This window comes from Anomaloglossus baeobatrachus, chromosome 1 (assembly GCF_048569485.1).
Source record: "Anomaloglossus baeobatrachus isolate aAnoBae1 chromosome 1, aAnoBae1.hap1, whole genome shotgun sequence".
NCBI lineage: Eukaryota > Metazoa > Chordata > Amphibia > Anura > Aromobatidae > Anomaloglossus > Anomaloglossus baeobatrachus.
This window is the reverse complement of record NC_134353.1, coordinates 316,104,006-316,116,271: the sequence shown is the minus strand read 5'-3', so window position 1 is coordinate 316,116,271 and position 12,266 is coordinate 316,104,006. Positions and strand designations below refer to the sequence as shown.

Sequence of the window (12,266 nt, the reverse complement as noted above, 5' to 3'; positions counted from 1 at the left end):
ATGGTCCTGTACTTTATATTTCTGTACAGATGACATTACTATGGCCCTGTACTTTCTGTTTCTGTGCAGATGATATTATTATGGTCCTGGACTTTCTTTTTCTGTACAGACGATATTACTGTGGACCTGTACTTTCTTTTTCTGTAGAGATGATATTACTTTGGTCCTGTACTTTCAGATGATATTACTGTGGTCCTGTATTTTCTTTTTCTGTACAGATGATACTACTATGGTCCTGTACTTTCTTTTTCTGTACAGATTATATTACTGTGGTCCTGTACTTTCTTTTTCTGTACAGATTATATTACTGTGGTCCTATACTTTCTTTTTCTGTACAGAAGATATTACTGTTGTCCTGTACTTTCTTTTGCTGTACAGATGATATTACTGTGGTCCTGTACTTTCTTTTTCTGTGCAGATGATATTACTGTGGTCCTGTACTTTCTTTTGCTGTACAGATGATATTACTGTGGTTCTCTACTTTCTTTTTCTGTACAGATTATATTACTGTGGTCCTATACTTTCTTTTTCTGTACAGATTATATTACTGTGGTCCTGTACTTTCTTTTTCTGTACAGATTATATTACTGTGGTCCTGTACTTTCTTTTTCTGTACAGATTATATTACTGTGGTCCTATACTTTCTTTTTCTGTACAGAAGATATTACTGTTGTCCTGTACTTTCTTTTGCTGTACAGATGATATTACTGTGGTCCTGTACTTTCTTTTTCTGTACAGATTATATTACTGTGGTCCTGTACTTTCTTTTTCTATACAGATTATATTACTGTGGTCCTGTGCTTTCTTTTTCTGTTTTTTATTCTGTACAGATCATATTACTGTGGCCCTGTACTTTCCTTTTCTGTACAGATGATATTACTGTAGTCCTGTACTTTCTTTTTCTGTACAGATATTACTATGGTTCTGTACTTTCTTATTTTGTACAGATATTACTGTTGTCCTGTGCTTTCTTTTTCTGTACAGATGATATTACTGTGGTCCTGTTCTTTCTCTTTCTATAGAGATAATATTACTGTGTTCCTGTACTTTCTTTTTCTGTACAGATGATATTACTATGGTTCTGTACTTTCTTTTGTCTGTACAGATGATATCACTGTGGTTCTGTACTTTCTATTTCTGTACAGATGATATTACTGTAGTCCTGTACTTTCTTTTTCTGTACAGATGACATTACTATGGCCTTGTACTTTCTTTTTCTGTGCAGATGATATTACTCTGGTCCTGTACTTTATTTTTCTGTACAGAAGATATTACTATGGTCCTGTACTTTCTTTTTCTCTAGAGATGATATTACTGTAGTCCTGTACTTTCTTTTTCTGTGCAGATAATATTACTGTGGTCCTGTATTTTCTTTTTCTGTACAGATGATATTACTATGGTTCTGTACTTTCTTTTGTCTGTACAGATGATATCACTGTGGTTCTGTACTTTCTTTTTCTGTACAGATGATATTACTATGGTCCTGTACTTTATATTTCTGTACAGATGACATTACTATGGCCCTGTACTTTCTGTTTCTGTGCAGATGATATTATTATGGTCCTGTACTTTTTTTTTCTGTACAGACGATATTACTGTGGACCTGTACTTTCTTTTTCTGTAGAGATGATATTACTGTGGTCCTGTACTTTCTTTTTCGGTGCAGATGATATTACTGTGGTCCTGTATTTTCTTTTTCTGTACAGATGATACTACTATGGTCCTGTACTTTCTTTTTCTATACAGACGATATTACTGTGGTCCTGTACTTTCTTTTTCTGTAGAGATGATATTACTGTGGTTCTGTACTTTCTTTTTCTGTACCGATGATATTACTGTGGTTCTGTACTTTCTTTTTCTGTACAGATGATATTACTATGGTCCTGTACTTTATATTTCTGTACAGATGATATTACTGTAGTCCTGTACTTTCTTTTTCTGTACAGATGACATTACTATGGCCTTGTACTTTCTTTTTCTGTACCGATGATATTACTGTGGTCCTGTACTTTCTTTTGCTGTACAGATGATATTACTTTGGTCCTGTACTTTCTTTTTCTGTGCAGATGATATTACTGTGGTCCTGTACTTTCTTTTGCTGTACAGATGATATTACTGTGGTTCTCTACTTTCTTTAACCTTCCTGCAGACTTTCTTTTTCCACTCAGCTCTGAACAAAGCACATCTAGCTCTCCTAGAGAAGCTGAGGTTTTATAATGTGATCCGGAGGCACAAATGAAGAAGGGAATCAGCGCAGATTAATGTCGTGCCGCATTCTCATACAGATATTTTTAGTTTTGTTGTAACTATAAGGAGACAGGGACATGATAATATTTGCTATAGATATGAAACGTCTCATTTCTCAGAATTCCTCTTGGCGGGATATTCAGTTTTTTATGTAAATAACAGTGCAGCTTCGTGTAATGGAAAGTTTTTCCTTTTCTAATTAACTTGTGCTTCTATTCTGCATCATTGTCACCATGTCTGATTGATGTCTGTGAGTGAAAACGCACATTTTCTAGACATTTCTTTCTTTTTATTTTTTTTTTTATTAATATAGCGCTATTATATTCCACAGCCCAGTGCAGACATAGTCAGGGTTGGATATAAATAGGAATGTTTACACTCAAAAGCAGAGGCTTTTACTACAGTGTCTAAATAGTAACAACCACAAATGAATTGGGACAATTATGTAATCAGCAGTAATAATGAATAAATACATTGACGTGAAAATATATGTGCAGGGATTGCACTAGTGGCCTTTACAGATTTAGGGAAAATTTAGATGTGTGAAGCATTCTGAATACAGACTGCATTGCACGGCCTGGCAGCGGGTCTCCCGAGCTGAACTCATCAGACTCGTAAAAGCCTATGAACCTGTCAAGTATGAGTCAGGAGACCCGTGGCCGGGTCTGTACTCAAATCACATTCACCAATGGAACCAGCCACCCGGTTTTTGTCCTATGAACTTAAGGTAGTGTCATAATGGCGCCAGGACGTTGAATAAAATGATATCTTTAGTTGAAAAATCTGAGTCTTGATTGTAGAGTAATCTTTGTTCAAACATCCGAAAATGACGTCATTGGTGCAGTGGGGTGGGACTTCGTGGATCGGGTCTTCAGTAATGATTTCTCCCCTGGCTGCCTGCCTCTCCTCTATTTAAAATTCTCCCCTCTGCTGCCACGATTAACACTATGGCCGGCATGTGCGCAGTATTATTTATACATTTTTCTCCAACTGTTCAATAAAATGGTGCTAGAATCAGCGCATGCGCGTACTGCGATTTCCAGCACCATTTTACTTATGACACTGAGAAGATGACTATGAACAGCAGCGGCACAAGAGCTGATAAAAAATATTCAATCTGCGCATGTGCCGCCGCCGCTTTGTCTTTACAGTGTCTTCAATAAAATAGTGTTGGAGATCATGGTGCAAGCATGCGCTGATTCCGGCGCCATTTTATTGAAGGGTTGTAGGAAAACGTAACAACCCGTCGGCCAAATTGGTAATCATGGTGGCAGAGGGGAGAAATTTAAATAGACGGGAGGCAGGCAGCCAAGGAGGAATCATCACTGAAGACTTGACCCACAAAGCTCATGCCACTGGACCAATGACATAATTTTCGGATGTTTGGACAAAGATTACTCTGCAATGATGACTCACATCTATCAGCTAAAGGTATCATTTTAATCAGCTTCCTAGCGTCATTATGGCTCTACCTTTACTTTATAGGGCAAAAACCTGTTGGCTGGTTCCCTTTAAAGGGAACTTGTTACTTTAAATGATGCAGATATAGGACTAAGGGCTAAGCCACACGGCGAGAAAATCGGTGCGAGTGGAGTGCGATAAAACATCGCATTCCCCTCGGACCAATTCTAGCCTGTGTGTCAGCACACATGGGCGATTATTTTCTCAGCCCTAATCGGACTGAGAAAACAATCGCAGCATGCTGCGATTGTAATCCGAGACTCTTTCTCTCGCAGCCATTCAAGTGAATGGGGCGAGAGAAAAATCGCACTGCACTCGCGGTACACCGGTGTACTGCTAGTGCAATGCGAGAATGGCTATAGCTGACTACGCAGGAGAGAGGGAGAGAAATCCCTCCCTCCCCTCCTGAGTGCCGGCCCGCCCCCCCGCAGCTGAGGTCTGCTCGCACGAACGGACCTCAGTTGCAAGGACACAAGCATGAGACTCGGCTCTGCTGTACTGCCAGCACGAGCCGAGTCTCATGCAAGGGGATCGCAGTAATCCCCGTGTGGCCCCAGCCTAATCTGCAGGCTAATAGCTATATGAAGGTACCTGACTGCTGTACTGAAAGTGCAACACCTGGGAGAAAATTAACTTTATTTCTCCTAGTGACTTTCAGTCATACAGGCATGCCCAGAATAATTACAGCCATCGCTCACAGCACTGAGAGCACAACCTGGCACTGATTTTTGCAATGCACCAGTACAGTGTGATCTGTCAGTCAGTGTGGAGGTATACTTGCAGCCGCCGCTCTCACAGCTCTTAGCAGTGACTGTAATTGGCCTGTATGACTGAAAGTTGGCTGCTCCCAGGAGAAATACGTCATTTTCTACTAGGTGCTGCACTTTCAATACACCTTCATAACACTAATAACCCTTTATCTGCAGGTTAATAGTGGATCTCAGGATTTTCTTTAATAGCTTGACTAACACCGATGTAGTAACTCTTCTTACTGTATCAACAACCTGAAACAGTCCGGACTACTAAGTAGTAGGACGTAGCAATTCATTCCTGATGGTGGCCTCCGAATGCTGACAGCTCATTTATAACCGGCAGAGATGTGCAAATAGTCTCCTGTAGATACAAAAGACTCTTGGAAAGATGTGAATACGTTGGTGGAGTCAGGGTAGACAGTGCTATAAAAGAAGAGATGAAACGTCTCCGTGCATTTGTTTTTGCAGGCTTTTTCATCAAGTGTTTCCATATCAACGCTTATTTATGATTCCACTAAAGTGCTGCTGTTAGTCTGGGAAGAATTATTCACACATCCAGAGTCTTTAATAGTTTACACTAAATGTGTTTGTATCTAATGTGCTAAATGCATTTTAATATAAAGTATCATAAATATTTGCTCCCTCCCAGAAGTCTTGTGCGGTGACACTGAATATTTTAGAAACAAAATGTAAGATTAGATAAGAAAATGAGTGCTAATATTACAGTTAAGTAAGGAGGACTTGTCCGCTCTCCTCACATGTCTGTTTTAGAAAATACTATTTTTCACTGTGAAATAAGGATTCTACATAGGGATGATCGAATACCTCAAATATTCGGCTTCGCGAATATTTGCCGAATAGGTTGCCGCTATTCGACTATTCGCGAATATTCGAAGCGCAATCTAAGTCTATGGGAAACCCGAATAACAACTATTCGGGCTTCCCATAGACTTACATTGCGCATCGAATATTCCCATAGCGGCGACCTATTCATCGGATATTCGTGAAGCCGAATATTTTAGGTATTCGACCATCCCTAATTCTACAGCATCTTTTGTCCTGTTCCTCTGCTATTCCTCCTAAATATGTATAAATAAATGGGTGTTACCATTCCCCTTGTCAAAGGGGTGTGTCCATACAAAGTCTGAATCTGATTGGAAAATATCAGACTGTTTAAGGACACACCTCTTTGACAAGTGAATTGATAACACCTAGTTGTTAGTTTATTCATCCATTTTTAGGAGGTGCAGCATTTCACAAGGTTATGAAAAGATAATCTAAGCTAGATGAAGGGAACCAGGCAAGCATATGGAAGGAAAAGCTGAGCAGAATGGTAGTTTTATTGGAAAAAATTCAATATAACTTTTATTTTAGTGTATGAAATCCCTTTAGTCTGTATACATAGTAGTCCAGTGGGCAGTCCTTATAGTGAGAGACCCCCATCTCTGCAGGCAGTCATACAGGGAAAACTGTCAATCATTGAATAGAACCACCCACTGCACTCACATATATACAACACCAGGGATTTCAGGGAATAAAAGGAAGTACTCTAACATTGCGTTTTGTCTTACGCTCACAGGTCCCGTCAGGGCATCCGTCCGAACTGCCCCTCCCCCACCCTGCAAAGCATGTTTCGGACACATGTGTCGGCAGGGCCATTCACTGTAATTGAGCACTCTACATTAGCGTGTACTCTGTCTTGCACCATTTTTGCACATATACATTTTCTGCAGACAGACACCCGAACGTAGTCAACTACGCTTTGCAGAGTGGTGGAGGGGCAGTTTGGACGGATGCCCTGATTGGACCTGTGAACGTAAGGCAAAACGCAATTTGAAAGGAGCCTTACTGAAACGTTTCCCACAAAAATGTCTATCAATCTGCTCAGATCCTCCTGCTCTGTACCATTCTACATGCAGATCAGAGACCATATTCACCATGACAGTAGGGAGGACATGTTTTTCGGTAACAATTTCACCTATTTAGGAAATAGTTGCTCCTTATGGTGTTCAAGATTTCAGTTCTATGTTTTTGAGCAGTAGATCAGTATCTTCCATTCTTCAGTTCATAGGTTGAGATCATGTCTTCCAAAGGGAATAAATGTTTTCCTTATGATCATGTGGTCCACTGATCTAAGACTAAAATGATACGCTCTTGTGTTTTTTGGACTTCTTCTATTACTGTAATATATGCTATAGCTAAATTGTGACATTTTCTAGGCCTACAAATGTCATCTTGTCAAGCAGAAACAGGTGAGAGAATATGCATGTTGGCACTGCATGGTAACCAGAGGCAGGGTGAACAAGATGGAGTAGGGTATTAAAGGGATTCTCCAAGAGCCTATAAATAAAGGTTAGAAGGCAAAGTATGTGAACAGTGGCATTGGATGAGATTAGGACAAAGGGTCCGCCACCATTTATTTAATTTTTTTTATAGAAAGAGTCACTGTTGTCCAAAGGCTGGCCAATCATAGGGAACAAGTGTTCCTAGGAGGGCCTTTTCCCAAAAACCATTCTGTCTAAACTGGCTGCCAATCACCCGAGTGAACAAAGAGCAAAATGCTGATTTATCAAGTGAAATGATTTTTACACTTGCTTAAATATCATCTTTCTTTCTAATTGGCTTCTACGTAGCTGATCAGTAGTCATCAGCCAGGGGTCGGCCAGTGTAAACACAGCCTTAGTTTCTGAAATGCTGCTGTAAGGCTGTCTACCATTACTACAACTAAGGTCCCAAGAATCCCCAAGAACTTTATTTATAGTGTACTTGAGTAACCCTTTATACTTTATTTTTAGAATTACACTGATATACCCAGCACCTGTAGTTTTTTTCACTTTTTTTATTTCCACCAATGTCCCTGTTTGTATAACGCTTCTATGCTGGGGTTTTAGTTACCGTAGTTGCTTTAGTGCTACATATGCACTTTTCAGCACTTTTTGTTTCTCTGGTTTGTGAAGAAGAACATATATATTGTTTTTTCCATTAATATTTATTCCATTTATTGAAAAAAAAAAACCTTCTCCATGGATTTGATTTCTCTTGATTTGCCCTGACAGTGCAAAAATTGTGGCATCCATTATGTCAGCAATACATAGATGCAAACAATGATCGTTTTGTGCACAGTAAGTGCATCAGCCTGTACGTAAGTTTTCCATTGATCCTAGCACAATGATGTAAATCCAAAAGCTAATATAATGCTTGAATATATTTTTATTTTATTTGTTTTAGTAATAGGTAAGCAGATTATATTCCCAAAGTTTCAACCATTTTTTTTTCCACATTGTGTGACAGTATGTACAGGGAAATGATTATGGGCACTAAAATAGAGGTAAAACTAAAATAAGGGAAAGGGCAAAGGAAGCAACAAATATTTTGTCCATTAAAATAATACAAGTAAAATTAGGAACAAAATAGAAATATGGACATGGCTGACACAAATCGGAATTCTGATGGATGGAATCTTTCCAAAAATCATCTCAGACATCTGGAGTCACTTCTAAAGTTTACTTTGGCTGGGAAGTAAGGAGAATATCTGGGACTAGTCATATGCTTCATTATTCAGAGGAGGAACACTGGTTCCGATTCACCAAAGCTTTTAATCCAGAAAACTGGTTTCAAAATTTTTGAAAAGTCGCAAACTCTTTTTTAACTCAATGTTGCACAAACATTTTGCGACTTTTGCCTAGCTCCATCTAAATGGGTGGAGTGAAAGCTATACGGTGGCACCACGGAGGTGCGACACCAGAGCTTGTCTAATTCATGACGAGCTGTGATGTTCCTTACCCCAGAAATCTTACTAAATTAATACGATTTGTGCCGCAGTTCATAAAGGTGTGAGCCACTTGGTGGATAAAACTACAAGAAATATAATATCCCACAGTTCCCATCTACACTCCCTGATAAATATGGAATCTACTGGATCTAAAACACTAATCTAAGTTTAAAAATCCTTCATTATATATTTTTTAATGTATAAATTCTCTATTTATTCATATAAAAACTTTATAATATTGTATGTATTGTTAATCCAAGAAAAATTAGTATATTGTGGGAAGCATTTAAGAGGTTTTAGAATTTTTGGGTTGTCTTCTGCAGTAGTAGACATTTTTCTCTAAACCTTCTTGTACAAGATTGACATCAAGCACAAGTATCATTCTTCTGTGATGTGTTTGATCATTTCACATTCTGGTCTATGTTAATTTAGCATCTTGTTGCCTATATTCCCTGCACTTTTCTTATAGATAATATTATAGACAGGATCATGGCATCAGGGGTATTTATGTGTTCACATCTTTGCATGCAGTCATGCATGTTCAGAGGTTCGTAACTTGTTTACTACCAGTTTTATTTTTCTACCATTATCTGGCATTGTGCTATTTGTAAAGGACTCAATTTATGATGTTCAGACTCCCAATTTATAAAACATATGCATACAAATAACTTATATCATCTCTGTTTATGTCTTAGCTAAAGAACAAATTCATGAAGAAGCTGCCAAGAGATGCTGAAGCCTCTAATGTCCTTGTCGGAGAAGTTGACTTCTTGGAGAATCCTTTCATTGCATTTGTCCGGCTAAAGGATGCAGTAATGTTTGGATCTCTTACAGAGGTTCCTGTGCCCACAAGGTACAATAATACAGTCTATTTTCTTTCCTGTGTGGTCTACTTAGGTTCACAATTGACTGGTAATAGAATTTGACAAGCAACTGTGAAAGAAATGCTAAATTTTAAAGCACAGGGAACAATGAGATTGAAAATATTGGTCTGCATATGTGAAGATAGTCTTGATCCATTTCAAAATCACCTGTAATCAAAGCATATACAGTATGTTATTAATTTTTATTAAATGCACATTAAAATATCAGTGTATATTTGTAGTTTAATGGTTTTAATCAATGCCTGGTGCTAAACTCACGCCATACATGGTGAATGCCAGCTGTGTTTTACTGTGTTTCTGCCTTTAATAGCTGTGATCAAGTCTAGTTCCAAATGCTGCTGACTAATCACATAGATGCTTCTATTAATTGCTTAGATGCCTTTTTTAATCATTAAGTTAGGGTGTATTTACTCACCTATTGGCCCCCACATCGTGATTATGATGTATACATATAGTTAGGTGCCTGCTGAAGGCCACATTTTGCTTCCATACTTGTACTGCTCTGGTTGCGCTTCATAAAAATTAAGTAATTTGATTGCTGTGTTATTGCAGTGTATTGTACAAGTAACTACAGAATGGTAGGTTCATTTTATCCAGCAGAAAATAGAAAGGTGTCAAATGAAAAATGTCTTAAAGGGATTATCCTGGATTATTTTATCTTCTTCCTTTTGGCCTAAAGCTGGGTTCACACATAGCGACAATGACAACGATGTCGCTGTTACGTCACCATTTTCTGTGACGCAACAGCGACCTTGTAAGTCGCTGTTATGATCACTGCTTAGCTGTCAAACACAGCAGACGCAGCAGCGATCATAACAACACACGTCCACAGCGATGCTGCGCTTGGCAACTAAGGTAAATATCGGGTAACCAACAAAAGTGCTTCTCTGGTTATCCAATATTTACCTTTTGTTACAAGCGCACACCGCTTAGCGCTGGCTCCCTGCACTCATAGCCACAGTACACATCCGGTTAATAAGCAAACCTTTGCTTATTTCCCGATGTGTACTTTAGCTGTGTGCAGGGAGGAGGGAGCCGGCAGCACTGACAGCGTGAGAGCGGCGGTGCTAGTAACTAATGTAAATATCGGGTAACCAAGGAAAGGGCTTCTTGGTTACCCGATGTTTACCGTGGTTACAGCTTACCGCAGACTGCCAGACGCCGGCTCCCTGCTCCCTGCTCTCTTCAGTTCGTCGCTCTCTCGCTGTCACACACAGCGATGTGTGCTTCACAGCGGGAAAGCAACGAGCAAAAAATGAAGCAGGGCATTCAGCAACGACCGGCGACCTCACAGCAGGGGCCGGGTCGTTGCTGGATGTCATACACAGCGACAGTGACGGGACGTCACTGCTACGTCACCGAAAATGGTGACGTAACAGCGACGTCGTTGTCATTGTCGCTATGTGTGAACCCAGCTTAAGAGCTTGAAGGCAGATAGTTGCTAATGACCTGCTTGTTCTGCCTGGTGCCAGTCACTACTGGCTCACAGCAGTCACAGACCGCTCCTGACAGCGATTCTGCAGTTTCCATTGATGTAACATTAATAGAGCAGCTGCTTATCGTACGCTCTACTCAATTGGTGGGATGTCACTGCCGATGTCAGGCTGATTGACAGTCAGCTCTCCACTGCATACCTGTAGGGAGCCAGCTGTCAATCTTCATGGTGTGAGCTGTCACATCCTATCGACCCATCAGCCTGGAAGAGGAAGAGCTGCTCTTTTGACATGAAGCAGCAGAATTGCCGGCAGGAGCTTTTCATGATTGCTCTAAGCCGGTGCCAGATAGAGCAGGCAGGTGGTTAGTCACCACCTGCCTATAACTTCTTAGGCTGCTTTCACACCTCCGGTTTCTGCAATGCGGTACAATCTGGCACTTTGCAGGAAAATCGCAACCGTTTTTTTTGCTGCCGGTTGCGATTTTCCTGCATAGACTTTAATTAGTGCCGCATTGTGCCGCATGGCCTTGCGTTCCGTCCGTTTTTTGCCGCATGCGGCAGATTTAGCCGATGCGGCGGCCAGATGGAACGTTGCCTGGCACGTTTTTTCGTGCGGCAAAAAAACCCGCATCGCGCCGCATTCGGCCGATGCGGCGCATTTTTCAATGCATGCCTATGGCGGCCGGATGCGGCGCGATGCGGCAATAACCGCATCCGGCCGCCGCATGCAGTTTTTGCCACTGCGCATGCTCAATAGCATGCCGCAAGCGGCAAAAACCGGACTGGCCGCAAAGGAAAAACTTATGCAAAGGATGCGGTGTTTTCACCGCATCCGTTGCATAGCTTGCACAGCCGGATTGAGCCGCATAGCTCAAGCCGGATGTGTGAAAGCAGCCTCAGGCCCATGAAAAAATAATAACATAGTTACAAGAAACTGCATAACTGTAGGGAGCCATCTGTCAATCATCATGGCGTCAGCTGTCACACCTCATAGACACAGCAGCCTGGAAGAGAAAAAGCTGCTTCATTGATGCAGCAGAATTTCTGGTAGCAACAGTTCATGATTACTCTGAACAGGCGCCAGATAGAGCAGGCAGATAGTTAGCAACTATCTGCCTATCAGTTCTTAAGGTACCGTCACACTAAGCAACATCGCTACCAACATAGCTGCTGAGGCACAACTTGCTAGCAATGTTGCTTAGTGTGACATCCAGCAACAACCTGGCCCCTGATGTGAGGTCGTTGGTTGTTGATGAATGTCCTGGACCCTTTTTTAGTTGTTGCTCTCCCACTGTGAAGCACACATCGCTGTGTGTGACAGCGACAGAGCAACAACTAAATGTGCAGTGAGCAGGGAGCCGGCTTCTGCAGACGCTGGTAACCAATGTAAATATCGGGTAACCGAGAAGCCCTTCCCTTGGTTGCCTGATATTTACCTTCGTTACCAGCATCCGCCGCTCTCAGCTGTCCGTGCCGGCTCCCTGCTCTCTGCACACGTAGCCGGAGCACACATCGGGTAATTAACGCGATGTGTACTGTAGCTTGTAGTGCAGGGACCAGGGAGCCGGCACTGGCAGTGTGAGAGCGGCGGACGCTGGTAACGAAGGTAAATATCGGGTAACCAAGGGAAGCGCTTCTTGGTTACCCAATGTTTACCGTGGTTACCAGCGTCCGCAGAAGCCGGCTCCCTGCTGCCTGCACACGTAGCAGAGTAC

General features: G+C 41.1%; 1 protein-coding gene across 14 annotated transcripts in view; it reads left to right on the top strand.

The window, feature by feature from the left end:
• The window catches only part of SLC4A4 (solute carrier family 4 member 4), a 328,597-nt gene that overhangs the window by 237,742 nt on the left and 78,589 nt on the right, over window positions 1–12,266 (top strand). For 8 of the 14 annotated variants that reach the window (XM_075351257.1, XM_075351249.1, XM_075351305.1 and 5 more), the window contains 2 exons: window positions 6,680–6,712; window positions 8,928–9,085. In XM_075351257.1, the coding sequence (XP_075207372.1) occupies window positions 6,680–6,712; window positions 8,928–9,085 (191 nt within the window). The remainder of the gene's footprint in view (window positions 1–6,679; window positions 6,713–8,927; window positions 9,086–12,266) is intronic. The other 6 variants (XM_075351265.1, XM_075351320.1, XM_075351313.1 and 3 more) reach the window with 1 other exon arrangement.